Source organism: Cydia splendana, chromosome 4, assembly GCF_910591565.1.
Source record: "Cydia splendana chromosome 4, ilCydSple1.2, whole genome shotgun sequence".
NCBI lineage: Eukaryota > Metazoa > Arthropoda > Insecta > Lepidoptera > Tortricidae > Cydia > Cydia splendana.
This window is the reverse complement of record NC_085963.1, coordinates 7780179-7802489: the sequence shown is the minus strand read 5'-3', so window position 1 is coordinate 7802489 and position 22311 is coordinate 7780179. Positions and strand designations below refer to the sequence as shown.

The following is a 22311-nucleotide window of genomic DNA, read 5'->3' as shown; positions in this document are numbered from 1 at the left end:
GCGATGGTGTAGAGGGCTGTTAACCCTTTGACCGCAAAAGATTTCCTATCACATCAACAACGGCAGGGCCGTGCCCCTTTACTGAGAAATTAATTGTAACTTTTGAAAACTACGGTTTTATGCTAGGTTTATGGTAGGCGAGGTAAACAGTTGGGACACCTTATTCAGCTTTCTATGGAACAATGCCAATTTGTAAAAAAAAAAGTAAAATATATTTTTTGTACGAAAGGTTTGAGTAAAAAAAAGACATGGGTGAAGGGTACGACAACTTTATTAAATAGGTACTAAAATATATAATCTAAAATAAAAACGCAAATTTGACACAAATTGTCACGGATATAATATACAGGTACCAGACCGACACGGTAAATATATCTATGCATCTATACCCATCCATTGAACTAATTAACGGCTGTTTAGTCGAGTCAAGATTCTTGGCCTGTTTCTCAATATAAAAAAAAACGAATAAAAAGTATTTTAAGCAATTTTAAATTTTAATGAGATCAACATTGCTCTGCTGTTAATTAGACTGTATTACTTACCAAGTTATTTCTGACCACGACAGTTAGTAACTGAGCAATCGTACTGTCTGCCTAGTTGCTGACCTTTTAAAGGTACAGTTTAAGAAACAAATTGCGTATTTTTCGTCGTCAATACAAAATATTTACGGAGAATTAAGCAATTTTATAATTCACGGAGAGTCAAGCAATTTTACTCACCGCATTGAACACAAAACAACAAACCAACAGTTATAACACGATTTTAGAAGATTTATCTTGACTTTGATACGCAGAGTTTCGCATCAGAAAATACATGATCGTAATTCATATTGCCTCGACATTTTTTGATGTGCAAGAATTTTGCCTCAACTCAACAGCCGTTACGACTATGTACAATTGCATTCGAAATTTCATAATAATTCACTTCCTTTTACACGTCAAATAAAACAGTATCAATCCGGACTAGCTAATTACACAAGTAGGGCGTTTGCCATTATATTTACACGTAGAAGTAGTGTCACATAAAACGATATTAAAACGATGGTCTAATGAGTCGTTGCTAGCCAAAAGGGACCATAATGCGATATGCTAAGCCTCAACGAATTTGTATTGGAGCATCGCAAATAATAGCGTAAGGACCAGTCGCTTTATAGTCCCATTTTTCGAAAACCAGTCAAATATATAAGTAAACCCGCTTCGTGTGATGATGCCAAATATTTTAAATAAGTCAAGATATTTTATTATAAATAAAATAGGAACATAAAAAATAAACATACTGCAATCGTAAGATTATATGCATGATCTTAAAATAAAGTGAGTGTATGGATCGGGTAACATTTTACTATTTACACAATAAGACACTGAACGTCATTAGATATAATATTATCACATTTAGATGTACTATTTATGAAAAATCTTTCAAAATAATTCATTAAGTTATTTGCACGCATACAACATTGTTCTCCGACCTGAAAAGAAAAATATGTTTTAAATACTTTTTACTAAATAGAAAGTTATGCTATGGAAATACAAATCGATACCGAAGCTGCATGAATCGCACGAGTCACATAAAAAATATATCTGATAATATTCAAATACGATCAATTTTATCTTACGACAGGTCGTCACTTATACAATGTGCAGCTTAGGTGAATCTCTCTGTAAGTATTATGTTTACCACTGCCTACAGTAACTACATAATAAATAACTTACATTGACGGGAAAAGTGGTTCGATTCATTCTCTTATTTTCTTTATTTATCTTCATCGTAACATAACATTCAAAAGTTTATTCAATCCAACATCGCGTTAAGGTCGTGGTTTAAAAGTATTTATTCAGTATAGCAATTAGGTAGACTAGATTTATATAAGATAAAAGTCCGCAGTGCTCTTTTTCCGGCTTTGATGAGTAGAGGTTGAAATGCGTGTTAATAAAATTTTGGGCCCGTTTCTTGCAAGCTTCTTACTTATAAAAAAGTGGAGGTCACTTTCTAATGAAATTAATCAAATTAATTCTAAAGAAACTTCTGTTTGTAACACATGCCCACGGTGTATTCGTTCATTGCATCGTTTTAAAGTAATTCGAATAAAATTGTGCAAAACCTCCTAGGGGTTTATTAGTTTTTTTATAAATTGACAAATTGACTAGATTTCATATCAGTGGAAGGTATAAGGTAAGGTCATGATATCGCGAAGGCTACAGGCTACAGCCTTCGCGATATCATGACGGTGGAAGTTGACAGGTTAAAGAGCAGAAAAGCTGGGATGTTTTAAATATTTCTAAAACGAATGTGATGGCCTTATAACTAGCCTTATAGTTACCACATAATTATTCACTTCAGTTGTAACAGCTGGAAATTACTTTTCCCTAGTAGCGGATACAAATTAAAACAGTTATTCACTTTACCCGAACTCGAATCAGGTCGAGGACGACGGGTGGCGTTCGACGACGACCGCTGATTGTATTCAGAACGGATCTGGAGGTATTGGAGGTGTTATTGTAACTCACTTTAGCTGAGCTCGAAGCCGGCGCCGGCCTGTATGGCGTAGAGCAGCTTCTCGTGGAGCTGCTGCTCGGAGTGGAACTCGGGCAGCTTGAGCAGGTTCATGCAGGTCGACGACGATGGCAGCCGGTCGGACGCGCCCGCTGATTGGATTCAGAACGGATCTGGAGGTATAGGTGTCATTGTAACTCACTTTAGCTGAGCTCGAAGCCGGCGCCGGCCTGTATGGCGTAGAGCAGCTTCTCGTGGAGCTGCTGCTCGGAGTGGAACTCGGGCAGCTTGAGCAGGTTCATGCATGTCGACGACGACGGCAGGCGGTCGGACGCGCCCGCTGACTGGATGCAGAACGGGGGCTGGAGGTCCTGTACACGAATATCCTAATCACTACACCTTATAAAACAGCCGCGCGTCTGTCTGTGTGTTTATATGTTCGCGATAAACTCAAAAACTACTGAACGGATTTTCTTTCGGTTTTCACCTATTAGTAGAGTGATTCTTGAGGAAGGTTTAGGTGTATAATTTGTTAACCCGTGCGAAGCCGGAGCGGGTCGCTAGTTTCATTATACAGGGTGATTCATGAGACGTGAGCAGGACTGATCCTGCACACTCAGTAACTGATAATTGATCGATCACCGTCGTAGTTAGGTGAAACAATCACACTTTTTCGTATTTTTTACTTTTTGGTGAGGGCAAATTTAATTCTCTACAATCATGGTCACCCTACAAGACCTAATTAATAAACATTATAAAACCTCTTTAACCGTAATGACAGCATATTGATTACGAAGAAAATAAACTGTCATACTTGAGTGCGATACGAGTTTTCAAAAGTAACCAGACCGTGATGACATTCAATTTGACACAGAATATCGGTAGTTTAGTATTCTAATTTTAGGGTGACCATGCATGTCGTAAATAAATTAATAACTTTTTTTTTCAACACGACTAGAAAATTAACGTTAACCTCACTAATACTGATACGAAACAGTTGCTTATAGTTTACGAAAAGCGCAGTGTTAGTCCTGCTCACGTCTCCTGAATCATCCTGTATAGTCAACTTCATACTTGTAGCAAATTTTAATCCCTGAAGTACTAGAGGTCTAAATTTGCCAGCTAAAAAACAACAACAACCCCCAAGGTTCCAACTTAGAAATAAATTTTGATTGGCATTTCGGAGACGATATGTTGTCCGGACTCAAGGGGTTTAAGGAACTTGAGTACACTAGCTTGTATATTCAAATAACTGTCCGACCGGTGGCAAGTATGCGGCTATTAAGGAATTAAGGATCAACAATTATCTCGCGCAAGGTACCTACTTTCCGTCAAGGACTTTAGAGTTTACTGTATACAGGACAGGACATTTCATAACGATAAGTATTTAACTATCAAATTAGGTTGAACTCTTAAGGGCACAGTAATACTTTTATCGTGACCGCACGTGTGGATGCAGATACCGTGTGAATAAAATAAATTCACATATCAATCTCTGATAGCTCACAATCCAGTGTTCAAACTGCCAATCAGCGGCGGTATCATGGTCATGTTTTTGTCACCTGTCACGTCATGCGTCACTTTTGCACTTACATAGTTGTTAGAACGTGACGGGCATGGTGACAGGTGATAAAGAGGCGAGCCCTACAGAAAGGAAAACATTCTCCATCAGCGAAGATAAAACTAGCTTAGCTTAGCGCTTCTCTCTCTCATATGATTCAGACCAACCTTGAAACCCAGTAGCGGTGGCCTCGAGCAGCTGGTGACGAACTTGAGTAGCTGCCGACGCTGCGCGTCCGCGAAGTTTTCCACCACTTTCCAGAACCACTGCACCGTTGGGTGCGTCGCGGAGAAACCGCCTGCCAAAAACAATCAACTCTTCATCAACTTCAACAACAAGGCCTATGCACACCGGATGCGTGTGCGTAGACGTGCACGTGCGTGTTCTAGTATACAGGTCCTTATGAGAGACGGCACACCGTTTGCGTGACGTGTGCGTGTGCGGCTCCAACATTTTAGCGCACGTGCACGTCACACACACGCAGCCGGTGTGCTCTGGCCTTTAAGTTCAACTTATATGACATTCCCCTGGCGCCTGGCGGACGTCGAAGCGTCAACATCTTCACCATCTCCCGAGCATGTCTCGTAGAGGGAAACACCAGACGAGTTTTGTATTGTTGGTGACTTGTTGTACTTGCTTATTTCTTTTTGCGGAGACCATTCAGCGCCACCCATATTCACTAGCCTATTCAATTATTATTGCCCTACAACCTTATCTATCTCACCACAAGAACGATATCCGATATGAGCAGTTGCAGTTCTCGGCATGAGAACATTCAGAGCCACCAAAGTATAATCAACCTTCGTCAGGTGGACTACAACCTTATAACCCTGACAATAAGAACGACATCTCACCAGCATATTGTGTGTGCGCTCTCAGATCGTCCAGGTCTATCGGCACCTCCGCGCCCGATATGAGCAGTTGCAGTTCTCGGCATGAGAACATTCGAAGCCACTCCGCGTTTACTACTGATGTCAGACCGCGTTTGAACGCATTGCACTGCGATCTTATTTGCCTACGAATAAGAAACAAATTTATTCGTAAGTTACAACGGTAATTGGTATAATAAGGATTTATTAAAATGCATTAAATATTGAGGATGAAATAAATAGTATTCGCGAATATTGCAACGGTTTACCTGTTTAATTTGTAATCGGCTACTAAATGAATGTATTCTATCCTATTTTCAGAAGTAACTGGAATGTTAGATCCGCCGGGTTTTAATTCTTCTATCTGTAACAAAAGTAACATGATGGAAAAATTTTATAATGAAATCGCACACGACTCACGACCGACATATGTATAAGGTACGGAAGTAACGCTAACATCACCATATGAATTGGTTGGACTACATCACATCTTACAGAGGAAGAATTCGTAGTAATTGTAATACAATTGTGCTACAAGACTAGCCCACTTATCCATAAACGCGCTACAACCCTCAATTAACTAATAATCGTTTGTCTTTATCTGTCATTTTGACTTATGTATTTGTAAGAAAGAGATAAAACATAATTTAACTAAATCAGGCCCGTAAAGTTCTATGAATAAGGGGGTAGGTGTTTGCTCACCCGCTGTTCCCCTAGCTCGTCGCTGACTATCGTGAAGTCGAGCCCCAAGTCGGGCACGTCCTGTCTTCGATGTGACTTTAACATAAGCAGGCCGCGGTACAGCGCCGGGTCTAGAGAGGCCAGCGCGTGCACGTCAGGCTCGCCAGAGGAGCACAGCTTCCCGAGGAAGAATTCAGAGTACCTGCTGCAGTTGTACTACAAGACTAGGCGTTTGCTCACCCGCTGTTCCCCTAGCTCGTCGCTGACTATCGTGAAGTCGAGCCCCAAGTCGGGCACGTCCTGCCGCCGATGTGACTTTAACATAAGCAGGCCGCGGTACAGCGCCGGGTCTAGAGAGGCCAGCGCGTGCACGTCAGGCTCGCGGGAGGAGCACAGCTTCCCGAGGAAGAATTCAGAGTACCTGCTGCAGTTGTACTACAAGACTAGGCGTTTGCTCACCCGCTGTTCCCCTAGCTCGTCGCTGACTATCGTGAAGTCCAGCCCCAAGTCGGGCACGTCCTGCCGCCGATGTGACATTAACATAAGCAGGCCGCGGTACAGAGGGGCTACCGCGAAAACCGAAATTCGCAAATTGCGGGGATCTTTCTCTTTTACTCCAATGAAGGCGTAATTATAGTGACAGAGAATAATGCCCGCAATTTGCGAACTTCGATTTTCGCGGTTATAGCCCAGCGCCGGGTCTAGAGAGGCCAGCGCGGGTACGTCAGGCTCGCGGGAGGAGCACAGCTTCCCGAGGAAGTATTCAGAGTACCTGCTGCAATTGTACTACAAGGCTAGGCGTTTGCTCACCCGCTGTTCCCCTAGCTCGTCGCTGACTATCGTGAAGTCGAGCCCCAAGTCGGGCACGTCCTGCCGCCGATGTGACTTTGACATAAGCAGGCCGCGGTACAGCGCCGGGTCTAGAGAGGCCAGCGCGTGCACGTCAGGCTCGCCAGAGGAGCACAGCTTCCCGAGGAAGAATTCAGAGTACCTGCTGCAGTTGTACTACAAGACTAGGTGTTTGCTCACCCGCTGTTCCCCTAGCTCGTCGCTGACTATCGTGAAGTCGAGCCCCAAGTCAGGCACGTCCTGCCGCCGATGTGACTTTAACATAAGCAGGCCGCGGTACAGCGCCGGGTCTAGAGAGGCCAGCGCGTGCACGTCAGGTTCACGGGAGGAGCACAGCTTCCCGAGGAAGAATTCCGCTAACGGCAGTTCCACTAGTAGGTTCTCGTATAACGCCTGAAATTAAACTTATGGTAAATATACTAATTGATAGGAATGAAAAGCTCTATAGCCTAACTTCTGTATTAATCGTACGGATTTCCGCAGCATCCTAGGGATAACTGTAAACAGAGCTATTAGGTATAGCAGATAACTATCATAAAAAGCTTTCAAAAGACATCAAGCTAGTAACAATATTATCTTCGATCATTAAATGATAATGATATCATTATTATATTCATAACGCTTACCTTTCCAAGCATTCGACCAACGAAATAGTAATGCATAGGGAAGTCGTCATATAGTAAATGTACCCCAGGATTGGGATACAGCATGTTATCTTTCGTCAGCCTGAACAAGCCTCTATTAGGGTCGAAAGCCGATCTGAAACAAAATTATATAATTAAATTGACGTATTGCATTTACATAAACCGCCACAAGAAACAACACAAACGCCAACTAAACTCGAAAAATAATAATTTAACAATAAGTTTATAGATAAACCCCGGTGGGGTTCACACGGGTTAACAAATTATACACCTCAACCTTCCTCAAGAATCACTATATTGATAGATGAAAACCGATGAGAATCCGTTCAGTAGTTTATTAATTTATCGCCAAACAAACACACAAACAGACAGACGCGGCACTGGACTTTGTTCTATAAGATGTAGTGATATAAGGCATTTTCATGTCACTTACTTGAGTAGTTCTGAAAGGAATTCCCTAAACAGTCCGCCGCCATCGACGCCCGCCTCCTCAGCACCAGCCTGGTTGATAAGCTGCACGCGCAGCTTCAGCTTCATGTCCGGCTCTGTAACAATACCGCGGTGTTTACCCAGTCCGACGAGTCGTGATCATTTCGAGATACTTCTCTAGCTACAAGTAGTGGAATAGGGATGATGACACATGTTGAATTTTATAACAAAATCTAGTAAAATAGATAGCAAATGAGCAATTTATCACAATAATGTGGATATTAAAATAATATATGAAAATAATACAAAAATACAGGACCTGAAAGTTACAAAATATAAGTTTTTTTTAACTTTCAAAAAGGAAATAAGTAAGGATACCATTCGATTCCTTACATTTTATCAAAAAGATTGTTTAGCAACTGTATACATAAACGCAATATTTCACCGACAAAAAGACAAAAACGCAATTTTCTTATTTTGTCCATACTTCAAGATGGACTCTCAGTGACCTTGACATCACGGTCACTTATCGTTTTGTTAAGAGCGTTTTGCGAGTGAAGTACGACTGTCGGAGTTTGACTATCATTTCTGACTTTTGTATTGCTTTAATGCAATGGGTCCCATATAGACATTTGATCCTAAAAACAAACCTGATCGATTCATACCATAAATGAAAATTTGTCATCTAGCCTATTGGGAGTATTACTGCAATGTTCTGGCGGCAGAGTGCAGCACTAGCACCCATCGTAAACCATAGAGTAACTTATACATACTGTGCCTTTAACTGTTATTTGACAAGTTCTCACAGACAATAAAATATGACATTGTTACATCAAGGCGGTTTGTTTACAAAGGGCCTACCGGGAAACGCGAAAACCGAAACTCAGCTATCTGCCTCTTTATCGCTGGAATATGCAAGAGAGGTTAGATAACAAAATCTCGACTCTCTCGTTTGCGGTAGACCCTTAGATTCTGACTAATTGTGGTAGTAGCGCCCCCTACGCAGTTTCGCATAATATTCCCTATTGATCTAGGACTAAACCATTAAATATAACTAGATGATAATACCGACGAGACACAACAATCAATGTCAAGTTAAAAATGTGATTAGATTCCCAGACTGACAGAAATTCCCAACGGCCGGATATAACTCAATCCCTAGAAATATATTGACTTCTGGCTTCACTTTGAAAACTTTTCAGTTTGAACTAAAACAAAATACGGAGTAAAATATACCTTTACATAAAATATTTTGTATAGGTACTTATTATTTCATGGGATATCGTAAGTATTGTTAAAATTTAAATGATTGTACTAGGTACAACGTATCTATTGCTACGTCATTAATTTCATTATTATTCTACACGCGTAACTATTTGTAACGTTTCTAAAGTGTACTAATTAGTAATGCAAATAACACCCGATCAAAGTCGAGTTTACTACATTTGGTTTCATTCTCTGCACTCTGCCCAATATAATAAAACTAATCAGAATTGTGGGTAATAAAACAGGTGTAGATATTTTAAGCAGAAATAAAAACCGGACAAGTGCGAGTCGGCCTCGCCCACCGAGGGTTCCGTACTTTTTAGTATTTGTTGTTATAGCGGCAACAGAAATACATCTGTGAAAATTTTAACTGTCTAGTAGCTATCACGGTTCATGAGATACAGCCTGGTGACAGACAGACAGACAGACAGACGGACAGTGGAGTCTTAGTAATAGGGTCCCGTTTTTACCCTTTGGGTACGGAACCCTAAAAAGAAGATTTCAATCTTATGGCATGAGCTGGCGAGCTTTGAATATAGTTCAAAATCAAATGGCCGAAAGCAATGTTTTATTATCAATTAACAAAATGTTTATCAGTAAAGTAAACACTTATAATATGTACTAATTTGTTGGCTTACCATTGTCAGGACTGAGTTTGTCAAAAGCATCTTCATATAGATGCGTCCGTCGTACGCTAATGTTTATTGAAGGTCCCTCGTTGAAATTTGACATTTCATACCAGTGGTCGTGCTTTTCTCTGGAATAATAAAAGTAATGAAATAGGAATTATAAATTACAGATAAATTTAAACATAATTAATAAATAAAAGTAGTTGTATTTTTTTTATTTCAAACAAGCGCAAAGAAAAATTATGTATGTGTGTATGTAAACTCACCTAACAAGTAATCCTTGGAAAATAAGGACTCTCGTGGCAAACGGAACAACGAACGGGATTTCTCTTAGAATAGTGACTGTTCGGAGCTCTTTGATTGTTAGCGGCGGTCCCTCGTCTGCAAGATAATGGAAATATTAGAAATGTATCGTGTATTTCAAGCTGAATTTTATAGAGCTATTTCACCAGGTTAAGTTCCGAGTTTTAGCATTAGAAAAGACTACACGATCTTGACAATACCATATTTATTTCACACATCGGATTAGGCCCATGTCGCCTTCAATAAGGGTACAAATTAAAGAAGAGTCTCAAACAAGAAACACGACAAGTTTGGCGTTTTTAGGGTTAGCCACATAAGGGCTACCTCCTGGCGTCCTTTTTCGTTGGGGCGCACGTGCGTGCCCGCCACCACCAGCACCGCGGCCGCGCCCTCGGGCACGCAGCCCCGCACCGGCCACGTCACTACACTCGTCTGTCTCTCTCCCTCGGAGTACTCACCCTGGTCCCTGGCGTGGTGCAGATGCTGCGGGCGGCGCAGCTGGCGCGGGTTGGGGCGCACGTGCGTGCCCGCCACCACCAGCACCGCGGCCGCGCCCTCGGGCACGCAGCCCCGCACCGGCCACGTCACTACACTCGTCTGTCTCTCTCCCTCGGAGTACTCACCCTGGTCCCTGGCGTGGTGCAGATGCTGCGGGCGGCGCAGCTGGCGCGGGTTGGGGCGCACGTGCGTGCCCGCCACCACCAGCACCGCGGCCGCGCCCTCGGGCACGCAGCCCCGCACCGGCCACGTCACTACACTCGTCTGTCTCTCTCCCTCGGAGTACTCACCCTGGTCCCTGGCGTGGTGCAGATGCTGCGGGCGGCGCAGCTGGCGCGGGTTGGGGCGCACGTGCGTGCCCGCCACCACCAGCACCGCGGCCGCGCCCTCGGGCACGCAGCCCCGCACCGGCCACGTCACTACACTCGTCTGTCTCTCTCCCTCGGAGTACTCACCCTGGTCCCTGGCGTGGTGCAGATGCTGCGGGCGGCGCAGCTGGCGCGGGTTGGGGCGCACGTGCGTGCCCGCCACCACCAGCACCGCGGCCGCGCCCTCGGGCACGCAGCCCCGCACCGGCCACGTCACTACACTCGTCTGTCTCTCTCCCTCGGAGTACTCACCCTGGTCCCTGGCGTGGTGCAGATGCTGCGGGCGGCGCAGCTGGCGCGGGTTGGGGCGCACGTGCGTGCCCGCCACCACCAGCACCGCGGCCGCGCCCTCGGGCACGCAGCCCCGCACCGGCCACGTCACTACACTCGTCTGTCTCTCTCCCTCGGAGTACTCACCCTGGTCCCTGGCGTGGTGCAGATGCTGCGGGCGGCGCAGCTGGCGCGGGTTGGGGCGCACGTGCGTGCCCGCCACCACCAGCACCGCGGCCGCGCCCTCGGGCACGCAGCCCCGCACCGGCCACGTCACTACACTCGTCTGTCTCTCTCCCTCGGAGTACTCACCCTGGTCCCTGGCGTGGTGCAGATGCTGCGGGCGGCGCAGCTGGCGCGGGTTGGGGCGCACGTGCGTGCCCGCCACCACCAGCACCGCGGCCGCGCCCTCGGGCACGCAGCCCCGCACCGGCCACGTCACTACACTCGTCTGTCTCTCTCCCTCGGAGTACTCACCCTGGTCCCTGGCGTGGTGCAGATGCTGCGGGCGGCGCAGCTGGCGCGGGTTGGGGCGCACGTGCGTGCCCGCCACCACCAGCACCGCGGCCGCGCCCTCGGGCACGCAGCCCCGCACCGGCCACGTCACTACACTCGTCTGTCTCTCTCCCTCGGAGTACTCACCCTGGTCCCTGGCGTGGTGCAGATGCTGCGGGCGGCGCAGCTGGCGCGGGTTGGGGCGCACGTGCGTGCCCGCCACCACCAGCACCGCGGCCGCGCCCTCGGGCACGCAGCCCCGCACCGGCCACGTCACTACACTCGTCTGTCTCTCTCCCTCGGAGTACTCACCCTGGTCCCTGGCGTGGTGCAGATGCTGCGGGCGGCGCAGCTGGCGCGGGTTGGGGCGCACGTGCGTGCCCGCCACCACCAGCACCGCGGCCGCGCCCTCGGGCACGCAGCCCCGCACCGGCCACGTCACTACACTCGTCTGTCTCTCTCCCTCGGAGTACTCACCCTGGTCCCTGGCGTGGTGCAGATGCTGCGGGCGGCGCAGCTGGCGCGGGTTGGGGCGCACGTGCGTGCCCGCCACCACCAGCACCGCGGCCGCGCCCTCGGGCACGCAGCCCCGCACCGGCCACGTCACTACACTCGTCTGTCTCTCTCCCTCGGAGTACTCACCCTGGTCCCTGGCGTGGTGCAGATGCTGCGGGCGGCGCAGCTGGCGCGGGTTGGGGCGCACGTGCGTGCCCGCCACCACCAGCACCGCGGCCGCGCCCTCGGGCACGCAGCCCCGCACCGGCCACGTCACTACACTCGTCTGTCTCTCTCCCTCGGAGTACTCACCCTGGTCCCTGGCGTGGTGCAGATGCTGCGGGCGGCGCAGCTGGCGCGGGTTGGGGCGCACGTGCGTGCCCGCCACCACCAGCACCGCGGCCGCGCCCTCGGGCACGCAGCCCCGCACCGGCCACGTCACTACACTCGTCTGTCTCTCTCCCTCGGAGTACTCACCCTGGTCCCTGGCGTGGTGCAGATGCTGCGGGCGGCGCAGCTGGCGCGGGTTGGGGCGCACGTGCGTGCCCGCCACCACCAGCACCGCGGCCGCGCCCTCGGGCACGCAGCCCCGCACCGGCCACGTCACTACACTCGTCTGTCTCTCTCCCTCGGAGTACTCACCCTGGTCCCTGGCGTGGTGCAGATGCTGCGGGCGGCGCAGCTGGCGCGGGTTGGGGCGCACGTGCGTGCCCGCCACCACCAGCACCGCGGCCGCGCCCTCGGGCACGCAGCCCCGCACCGGCCACGTCACTACACTCGTCTGTCTCTCTCCCTCGGAGTACTCACCCTGGTCCCTGGCGTGGTGCAGATGCTGCGGGCGGCGCAGCTGGCGCGGGTTGGGGCGCACGTGCGTGCCCGCCACCACCAGCACCGCGGCCGCGCCCTCGGGCACGCAGCCCCGCACCGGCCACGTCACTACACTCGTCTGTCTCTCTCCCTCGGAGTACTCACCCTGGTCCCTGGCGTGGTGCAGATGCTGCGGGCGGCGCAGCTGGCGCGGGTTGGGGCGCACGTGCGTGCCCGCCACCACCAGCACCGCGGCCGCGCCCTCGGGCACGCAGCCCCGCACCGGCCACGTCACTACACTCGTCTGTCTCTCTCCCTCGGAGTACTCACCCTGGTCCCTGGCGTGGTGCAGATGCTGCGGGCGGCGCAGCTGGCGCGGGTTGGGGCGCACGTGCGTGCCCGCCACCACCAGCACCGCGGCCGCGCCCTCGGGCACGCAGCCCCGCACCGGCCACGTCACTACACTCGTCTGTCTCTCTCCCTCGGAGTACTCACCCTGGTCCCTGGCGTGGTGCAGATGCTGCGGGCGGCGCAGCTGGCGCGGGTTGGGGCGCACGTGCGTGCCCGCCACCACCAGCACCGCGGCCGCGCCCTCGGGCACGCAGCCCCGCACCGGCCACGTCACTACACTCGTCTGTCTCTCTCCCTCGGAGTACTCACCCTGGTCCCTGGCGTGGTGCAGATGCTGCGGGCGGCGCAGCTGGCGCGGGTTGGGGCGCACGTGCGTGCCCGCCACCACCAGCACCGCGGCCGCGCCCTCGGGCACGCAGCCCCGCACCGGCCACGTCACTACACTCGTCTGTCTCTCTCCCTCGGAGTACTCACCCTGGTCCCTGGCGTGGTGCAGATGCTGCGGGCGGCGCAGCTGGCGCGGGTTGGGGCGCACGTGCGTGCCCGCCACCACCAGCACCGCGGCCGCGCCCTCGGGCACGCAGCCCCGCACCGGCCACGTCACTACACTCGTCTGTCTCTCTCCCTCGGAGTACTCACCCTGGTCCCTGGCGTGGTGCAGATGCTGCGGGCGGCGCAGCTGGCGCGGGTTGGGGCGCACGTGCGTGCCCGCCACCACCAGCACCGCGGCCGCGCCCTCGGGCACGCAGCCCCGCACCGGCCACGTCACTACACTCGTCTGTCTCTCTCCCTCGGAGTACTCACCCTGGTCCCTGGCGTGGTGCAGATGCTGCGGGCGGCGCAGCTGGCGCGGGTTGGGGCGCACGTGCGTGCCCGCCACCACCAGCACCGCGGCCGCGCCCTCGGGCACGCAGCCCCGCACCGACCACGTCACTACACTCGTCTGTCTCTCTCCCTCGGAGTACTCACCCTGGTCCCTGGCGTGGTGCAGATGCTGCGGGCGGCGCAGCTGGCGCGGGTTGGGGCGCACGTGCGTGCCCGCCACCACCAGCACCGCGGCCGCGCCCTCGGGCACGCAGCCCCGCACCGGCCACGAGCCCCCGGCCATGAAGCACAGCCGCGAGTCGCGCACGTACAGCGCACGCAGGAGGTGCGTGCACACCTGAAACAACAATACAATATGACGATATACAAGTCGGGAAAATCGGGCTTGCCAATCAAATAGTAGTAGTTACAAAAACTGCTAATATGTACCTACATTGTCTCGTCAAGGTATATGTATATATACATAGTTACAGTACTTCAAAAGTATTTTCAAGGAATTCGAAGAAAACTCAATCCATGATTTTTACTTATACCTTAATAAAATGCCATTTTTATTACCTTAATAAAGATGGCAATCCGTTTTCCCAAGCGGATTATTGCAGCATTGCACAGCTGCTACTTCCCCTCATGAGGTTACCAAATTTTTACTTCTGGCCTTAGACAAGTACAATCACATCCGCGGGAGAGACCGGCACAAGCCACCGAGCTCAAATAACTCGATGGCTTACAGCCTCTCCTGTTCCATATTAGTTCTAACATTAAATAGGTCGCGTGACTGCCGGCCAACTCTGTAGGCGAGGCGCTTCGACCGCATCCCGGCACTGGGTGCACACAACCGGTCGGGACACTAGATAGGCCAGTTCTACCAGCCCGAAACAGACTTGCCGGAGCGTCCGACACAAACCACCGCAGTTAGATAACTCGAAGGTGTGGCTACACTGCCTCATATGTGAAACATTTACTATCAAGTCTTACCTTGAATAAATGCGACCAGGCAGGCGTCTGACTGCCTGCCAGTTCTATAGGCGCTCCGACTGCATCCCGATACTGTGTGTTGACCGCCGGCCGGGACTCCGGATAGGCCAGTTCCACCAGCCCGAGGCAGACTTGACGGAGCGTCCGGCATAAACCGCCGAGCTCTGAGAACTCGAAGGCATGGACGCGGCCGCCGCCGCCGGTGGGTAAGTGAGATACGCTGATGTCTGTAAAAGGAATGGAAAGACAGTGGTGTCTGGTGGCATAAAAGTATTCCCTACTTATCATACAGGGTGTCGTGTTCAGTATAGTTCAAACGAAGGCCAATGATAGGACCTTAAGGTCCTTCTCCGAACCCAAGTTGCTTTGCTTTGCTTGCGTGCCCGACCGAAAGACCTCAAGATTGATATTCGTATTTTTTGACAACCATATTATGATCTAAATAAGCGCTAAGATTTTTCAAAAACTGCTGGCTGAACCGTTCAACAAAAAGTATGGTTTCGGAGAAATCTTTGTAATTTGGCTCCATGCATTGATAACCATCAGAACAGTTTTCAGCTAAATCGATTGCCCTTTAAGGGCATACATGATTGACCTTCGTTTGGTTTATACTGAAAACGATATCGTGTACAGTCGTTCATATTAAATAGTAGGCCGTACATATTATACTACGTTTTACCAGTACAGATGTAGTGAATTATCCTTTCCCATCGTATATTCTCGGAAACGATCGTTTTTATCACGCTACTTCAGTCAGTCTCAGTACAAAAAGTACTGAGGCTAACTAGCTTCGTACACTGACCGTTATTAAATATGGAGTTGCAGCTCATGCTATCATCATCATCGACGTCCCTGCAGAACTCGGTGTCGTGCAGCGTGCCGATGAGCAGCGAGAAGAGCGCGCAGAAGACAGCCAGCGGCGCCAGCAGCCGGTGCACGCCGAGCACGGTGGAGTCGGCGCCCATGCCGCGGGACAGCGCGGACAGCAGCGGCGTGGCCGACCCGCCGAACGACGACTCGTGGCTCATGTGGCTCAGCCAGTGCCATAGGCCTCGCAGGAATATGGGCTTGAAAGCGAGGGTGTATAGTAATCTGGAAATTAAAAAAAATTGTAAATACCTCTCTTGATTCCATTCGTTACATGCTACGAATGGTAATAAGCCGAATTGGATAAATAAGTTATACTAATACTGACGGATCTCTAGGTATTGACCCCTTCAACTTTATTTAAAGGCATTATCGATTTTTCTCTCTTACTCTAACTATGGTAAAATCAAAATATTGACTTTTATTTAATTTACTTTACATCCAGTCGGCCATTAATTTCCAAATCTAGACGCGAACAACGAGCGAGACAACGAGGTGAGATAGAGACCGCATATTAGGTTAGGTACGTTCACTATGCGTTCTCACACTTTCAGAGACAGAACGCTAGAATTTTATTTAAAAAAATGTCCTATAATATGTCCTATAATTCTTAATATTGTCGCGTCATTTTACCAAGACTCACATGGGGAAGTTGGGGTCCTACCTAAGCAAGCGAAGATACGATGTAGCCAAGAAATTCGAACGATTGCTATGTAAATTCATTGCAACTCACCTATATTTATGCAACGCCATCCTGTGACTCAGCAGCAAATTATGGCAGATCTTCGACAAACAATCCAAGAAGTCCTCACTCAGATCACTCTCTGTTACCTGCGAGCACGTAGCCATCACGCATCTATCCGGCTCATTCAGGATTTCTATACAACGGGTGAGCAACATCTGCTCTCGTACAGAAGTTGGATTCGGTTCTGTCTCACTGTCGCTATCGTCGTCTTTATCTGCCGCAGTCTCTTGGCTGTACAAGGAGTCTTCGTATTCGTAAGTTATTTGTTTATTGCACACGTTCACGGTGAGCTGGGCTATTATTTTAAGGTAGTCTAGGACGATGGGATTGTTTGGCAGTCTTGTGTTGTTTATATTGCGGATTTCGTTCGCTGCAAGAGAAAATCGTATATAAAACAGTATAATCAAATTAGTATGACCATTTTTGTTGCTGCATCGGTATTCGTATTGATATACACATTAGGGTGTCATTAGGTTGAAATAACTAAATTACCATCGTTAATTAAAGGCATACATACAGCTGCACTGTCATTATTTAGTGTTACTTACTGAGAGATTGATTATATCCTCCAATACAATATTCTGAATTTGGCAGTAAGGTATAAAAAAGGTAGAATAAAACTATACAGGGTGGATAAAAAATAACTGCATTCCAGTTGCCAGGGACTAACTATTACTATGGGACCAACTCCGAAATCGCGAAAAAAAAACTTACCCTCCCATAGAAAATGGACCAGCCAAAATGTATGAAACAACCTAATTTTTTTTTTCGCGATCTAGGGGATTTTTTTTTTTTTGGGGGGTTAGTCCCATAGTAAAAGTTGCTCAGTATAATCCCAAAACCTCCCTGGCAACGGGAATGCAGTTATTTTTTAGCCACCGTGTATATCAATTGTTGATTATTTTCCACATTGGCTACAGCAGTAAAATCAATCCAGTATATTAGGTACTTTTTGGGACCTTTGAATGTAAAGTAAGCTAATTTGCGAAACCCAGGTTACATGCGAAAGACTTACCAAACCCTGGAGGTTCTAGTGAAAGCACAGAATGCAGAAGCCACGAATCATTGAGCACTCTCTTGTTGAATATGGTCTCGTCCCGTAGACACTGCACGAGGGACAGGAATGGGAACTTTCTGCTGTCCACGGACAGTGCTGGGATTATGTACATCTCCACCGGCTCGGGGTACGGGTTGCAGAGGAATGCTGATGCGAATTCTGACATCACCATGTTACTGAGAAAGGCAGAAAACAGTAAATAAAAGACTTAATGTCTTCTTCTTCCTTGCGTTATTCCGGCATTTTGCCACGGCTCATTAGAGCCTGGGGTCCGCTTGACAACTAATCCCAAGAATTGACATTTTAGGCACTAGTTTTTACGAAAGCGACTGCCATCTGACACTGAGGGGAAACTAGCCCTTATTTGGATTAGTCCGGTTTCCTCACGATGTTTTCCTTCAACGAAAAGCAACTATAAAATATCAAATGATTTTTCTTATGTAAGTTCCGAAAGACTCATTGGTACGAGCCGGATTTTGAACCCGCGACCTCCGGATTGAAGTCGCACGCTCTTACCGCTAGGCCACCAGCGATATTTTGCAAATCTTAATGAAAAAAAATGTGTTTATTTTTATTTAAATTAGTCCATCCGTCATTATGCCAGTTACTGGAATTTCCCGGGGAATCGCCGCGTAACCAGTCATATTACAATAGCAATCGACGAAGGGATAATAAACGTAAGCATGTAAGGCGATTCCACGGGTTTTTCATGTTTTACTCACGCATTTGAGATCAAATATTACATACAATGTTATACCAATCTAGGCCTTAGCAGGGCTCCCTATAGTAGGTGGGTCGCTGGAGGGTGGGCCTCTGGCCTTACATATACAGCTGGCCTCTTGACATAATAAAGTCTATGCTTTCTTATAAACAGAGGGCCTACCGCGAACCACGTTCGACGTGTAGCCTCTGTGTCACACTTAAGTACGAATTTACAAGTGCGACAGAGAGGAAACACGTCGAAAGTAGTCCGCGATAGGTCCTCGGTATTATTTTACTTACTCATATCCACTGACGTCAACGTGCGTGGTCAGATTGAGAGGCCTCTGAATAAGGTCCAGCAGGGCTCCGCAAAGAGGCGTGGGCGGGTTAGGAGAGGGCCCGTACAGCGGGGGCGTCTTCCGGCATAACAGCTCCCGTAGCTCCGTAAAATAGCCTGGAAAAGACACTTATGGTAAATTTTGTGAATGTCACGTACAGCGAGCTGCAAAAATACCTACCGTACCTACTTTATGAATGGAATTCCTTGGGTACCATTGCCAACACTGTTAACTGTACATCGGTCGACCTTATGCCTTTTGTAATAAGGTCCACCAATGTACAGTTAGAAGTGCTGCTGTTTGTACGCACTTTTGCAGCTGTGTGTATGTTATGTGGTGGTTAGCAATAAAAGAAAGGTTTACAGTTGTTTTCTGCTTCTCCCGTCAGTCTCATAGATCAGTTTATTAGCCTATGGAAAATATGGAGATGTAAAAAATGTGGTGTTAGGTACTACAAGAACAATTCGAACTTTCCAACTAAGTACTTCATTCTTAAAATTTTCTACAATATACAAGAATGTTTAATTATTTTACATGATACAATAGGAGAATAGATGGTCAATAGATTTGCATATTTATTTCAATAGTACATGATAATTTTAAGATCTGACAGGTGAATGTAAAGTAAACAAATTGGACTTACCTCTTTTTACTAAATACAAAAATGTTCCAGCAACATTGCTCAATACTTCGTCGGAGTTCATAGAATTTTCTGCTGAATTGACAGAAGTGAATACTTCAAACATTCTGAGTGGCACAGCTAAAGGTACCTGCAAACAGCCAATTGATTAAAACTTATCTAATTCATTAATCATTCATTCATTATTCAGAACGACATCTGTTCGCCACGGGCACATGACACCTGCCAAGCTTGTGGGCGAGTTTGCCGCTCCCATATTGGCTTACACAGCCATGAAAAACGTTGTCGCTACTTGACACTGTTTCTATTGTCTGCAATAGACTTTAAGGCCAATGATGATGATGAATTCATTAATTAGATAAGTCGAATTTTGATCATTTAGAATGGCAAGCAAAGGGATGTTCTAGCCATGTGATACTATATTTCGTCAGGTGACAAGCAAAACTCATTAAATACTAAAAAATATTGAACAAAAATCAACCTTATTGACGTATTAATATGGTTCACTACGGCTATTAACTTGTGGTAGTAACTAATGAGTTTTGGTTGTCACCTGAGGATTTTGTCTTACAGAAAATTTGCTAAGTATACTGTGAATGTAATGAACATTTGAATGTTTAGGACTGCTATACTTGCTAGTACGATTAATCAAAATAATATTGAATGGATACATCATAGCCTAGCCATACCTCTGATCCATCTTTTAACAGCCGCAGGTGTAGGACAAGTAACCTTCTTATTTGAATATAACAGCCTCCATTTTGAAAAACTTTTCGCCATTGTTTTAACAACAATTGGGAAACTGAGACCTGTAACCATTTAAATAATCAGTACTTTGGCATCCAAATATTGCAGTTTCGCTACTTTTACCAAAACATATTTTCTAGGTCAGGTTTCCTGCTCTTATTAGTTATTAATGTTATTATGCTAATTTTCTTACAGCATAAATAAGTTATTTATTCAAAAAAAATTTTTTTATACAGCTGTTAAACTTAAAACTGTATTTTTCTTTCAACAAGCATTTACTACTCAGTGAACAATTCTAACAAACATAAACTCAATGAGGTTGCATTTTTCTATCACTTACTTTCTACACATGGATGGTGTTAAGCAAAAATGTGTCAACCCACATTCATTTTGCAATAAAATGTCAACCTCAAGTGTCAGTTTTTTGAGTTGACATCTTATTGCAAATTGAATGTGGGTTGACACATTTTTGCTAAACACCATCCACATATATTGCATTGTCACCAATATTTCAAAAGTATACCAACTTTGTGTACTATTGAATGAGTCAAGGACATTTATTATGCATCCTATCAATCTTTTCATAAGAACCAAATAAACTTTGCTACTCCAGATAAAAATTGTTTTACAACATGCTTGGACTCAGTATTCAGAAAAAAATGTTTACAAAAGTAAACACTGCTAAGTATACTATTGAAATTAAAATACATACCAGTCTAGAGGAATCAACTTTTCCATCGTAAAAGAACAGAATTTTTACAACCAGTGCACACAACAGATCAATATCATCAGCATTAACTTTAGGGAATATGTTGTCAAACTGCTCCCGTTCACTCTGCTTGCAGTGTTTCCTAGTCAGGTAACTTCTCACATATGCTTGGATTTTAATGGTGCTATTGAGGCGTTTCCTGTGCTCCTTAAACAATCATATCTATATTTTAATTTTGTGATCTACACAGTTATATATTTCAGTCATTAAGGAAGGAAAAAAATGTAAGTACTTAAACAATTTTTTGGACAGGACATCATGTATTAAATTTCGAGCTAGACCTATGGCTGATTTAAAACAGGTTTTTCCCTAGCGTACTTAGTAGAATAATAATCGTAAACGTACCTCTCGTTTTTGTCTTTGTTGTTGAGTCTGGAGAATGAGAGCATCTCGGTTGGTTTTACGCTGAGCACTGGCCCCGGACAAGTTTTGTTGCGGTTTACGCCGAAAATCCCCTTCAAATGAATACATATCTGAAAATAAAAAGTCTAAATTGCAATAAATGAGTCTAATAGTAAACAAAAATCAGCTGAATGTTTCCTTCACACATACCTCATAAATTGACAATTTTACCAACGTAGTCGCATACCTCACAAATGGTTATAATTTTTTGCCTAAGAGTATTAGATACCAATTCAATTCATATCATAATAAGGTAATGAAGTTGATTCATGGAATAAATACAGCAATTACACCACCCTTCGTCACAAAATGGGACCTAGAATTACAAACATTTGATTGGATTGTGGCGCTACTGTCACAATTCAGAGACCATAGAATGATTTGTCAATTTTTTGTCATATGGGCTTGTTTGGGTCACTGCCAAAAACGCCCATGTTGATAATATTAAATCAATTGTTTACTTTCGCTATGTTGGCGAACATGATGGCCTCGTAATAGTTATTTGTACAAAAAGAGATCAAAGTTTGATATTTCTTCGAGTGCTTATTTTGAGTCCCGTGCAAGCGAAAGATTCTATAATAGATTCACGAGCGTAGCGAGTGAATCTAATTTAGAATCTTGAGCGTAGTAAGGGATTCAAAAGCGCACGAGATGTAAATAACTTTGATCTCGTGTAGTACACAAAATTTTTCACCCTAAGCGGTGAGAACATACCTAGAGGGACAGAGATAATAGAACCCAAGTATCGAACTTGTATTAGATCCCGCATGTTGAAATGACATTTGACTATAAAGGTCACTTGAATGTCATTTTGTCTCACTCAGTGAGCAAAATCGCATTTTGCTCACTGAATGAGACAACTGAGTGAGCAAAATGCGATTTTGCTCACTGGGTGAGACAAAATGACTCAGTGAGCAAAATCGCATTTTGCTCACTGTTTTTAAGAAGCAAAGTACCCTTGTTCGAGCTGCTGAGGTGAAAAATGAATTGTGCGATTTAACATCCTTAATAGCAGAAATATTTTGTTATCTGTATATGGCATACCAGTAAGAAAAAAAAATCCGATATTTGAAAAATATTTCACGCATATTACTATTATTTTCTAATGATAAATGATTTTATAACTATTCTTATGGCATGTTGCCGAGGCTAATGAGTGTATTTAATCACACATGAAAAAACTAATGTTTACTTTAGGTGAGAAAATGTATAATATTGAACATACTGTTATTATGT

General features: G+C 46.3%; 1 protein-coding gene across 1 annotated transcript; it reads right to left on the bottom strand.

Moving 5' to 3' along the window:
* Window positions 1–253: 253 nt before the first annotated feature.
* On the bottom strand, window positions 254–21557 carry LOC134789583 (uncharacterized). The gene is made up of 20 exons (XM_063760153.1): window positions 21537–21557; window positions 21019–21146; window positions 20617–20767; window positions 19161–19287; window positions 18480–18633; window positions 17436–17653; window positions 16409–16790; window positions 15611–15900; window positions 14809–15035; window positions 10183–14170; window positions 9688–9802; window positions 9431–9549; window positions 7531–7642; window positions 7080–7212; window positions 6634–6846; window positions 5193–5287; window positions 4909–5069; window positions 4222–4352; window positions 2508–2864; window positions 254–1468 (listed from the first exon to the last, which is right to left on the bottom strand). Exons 1-19 carry the CDS (start codon window positions 21555–21557, stop codon window positions 2697–2699), a joined length of 6933 nt encoding a protein of 2310 aa, XP_063616223.1. The 3' UTR covers window positions 254–1468; window positions 2508–2696.
* Window positions 21558–22311: the final 754 nt, after the last annotated feature.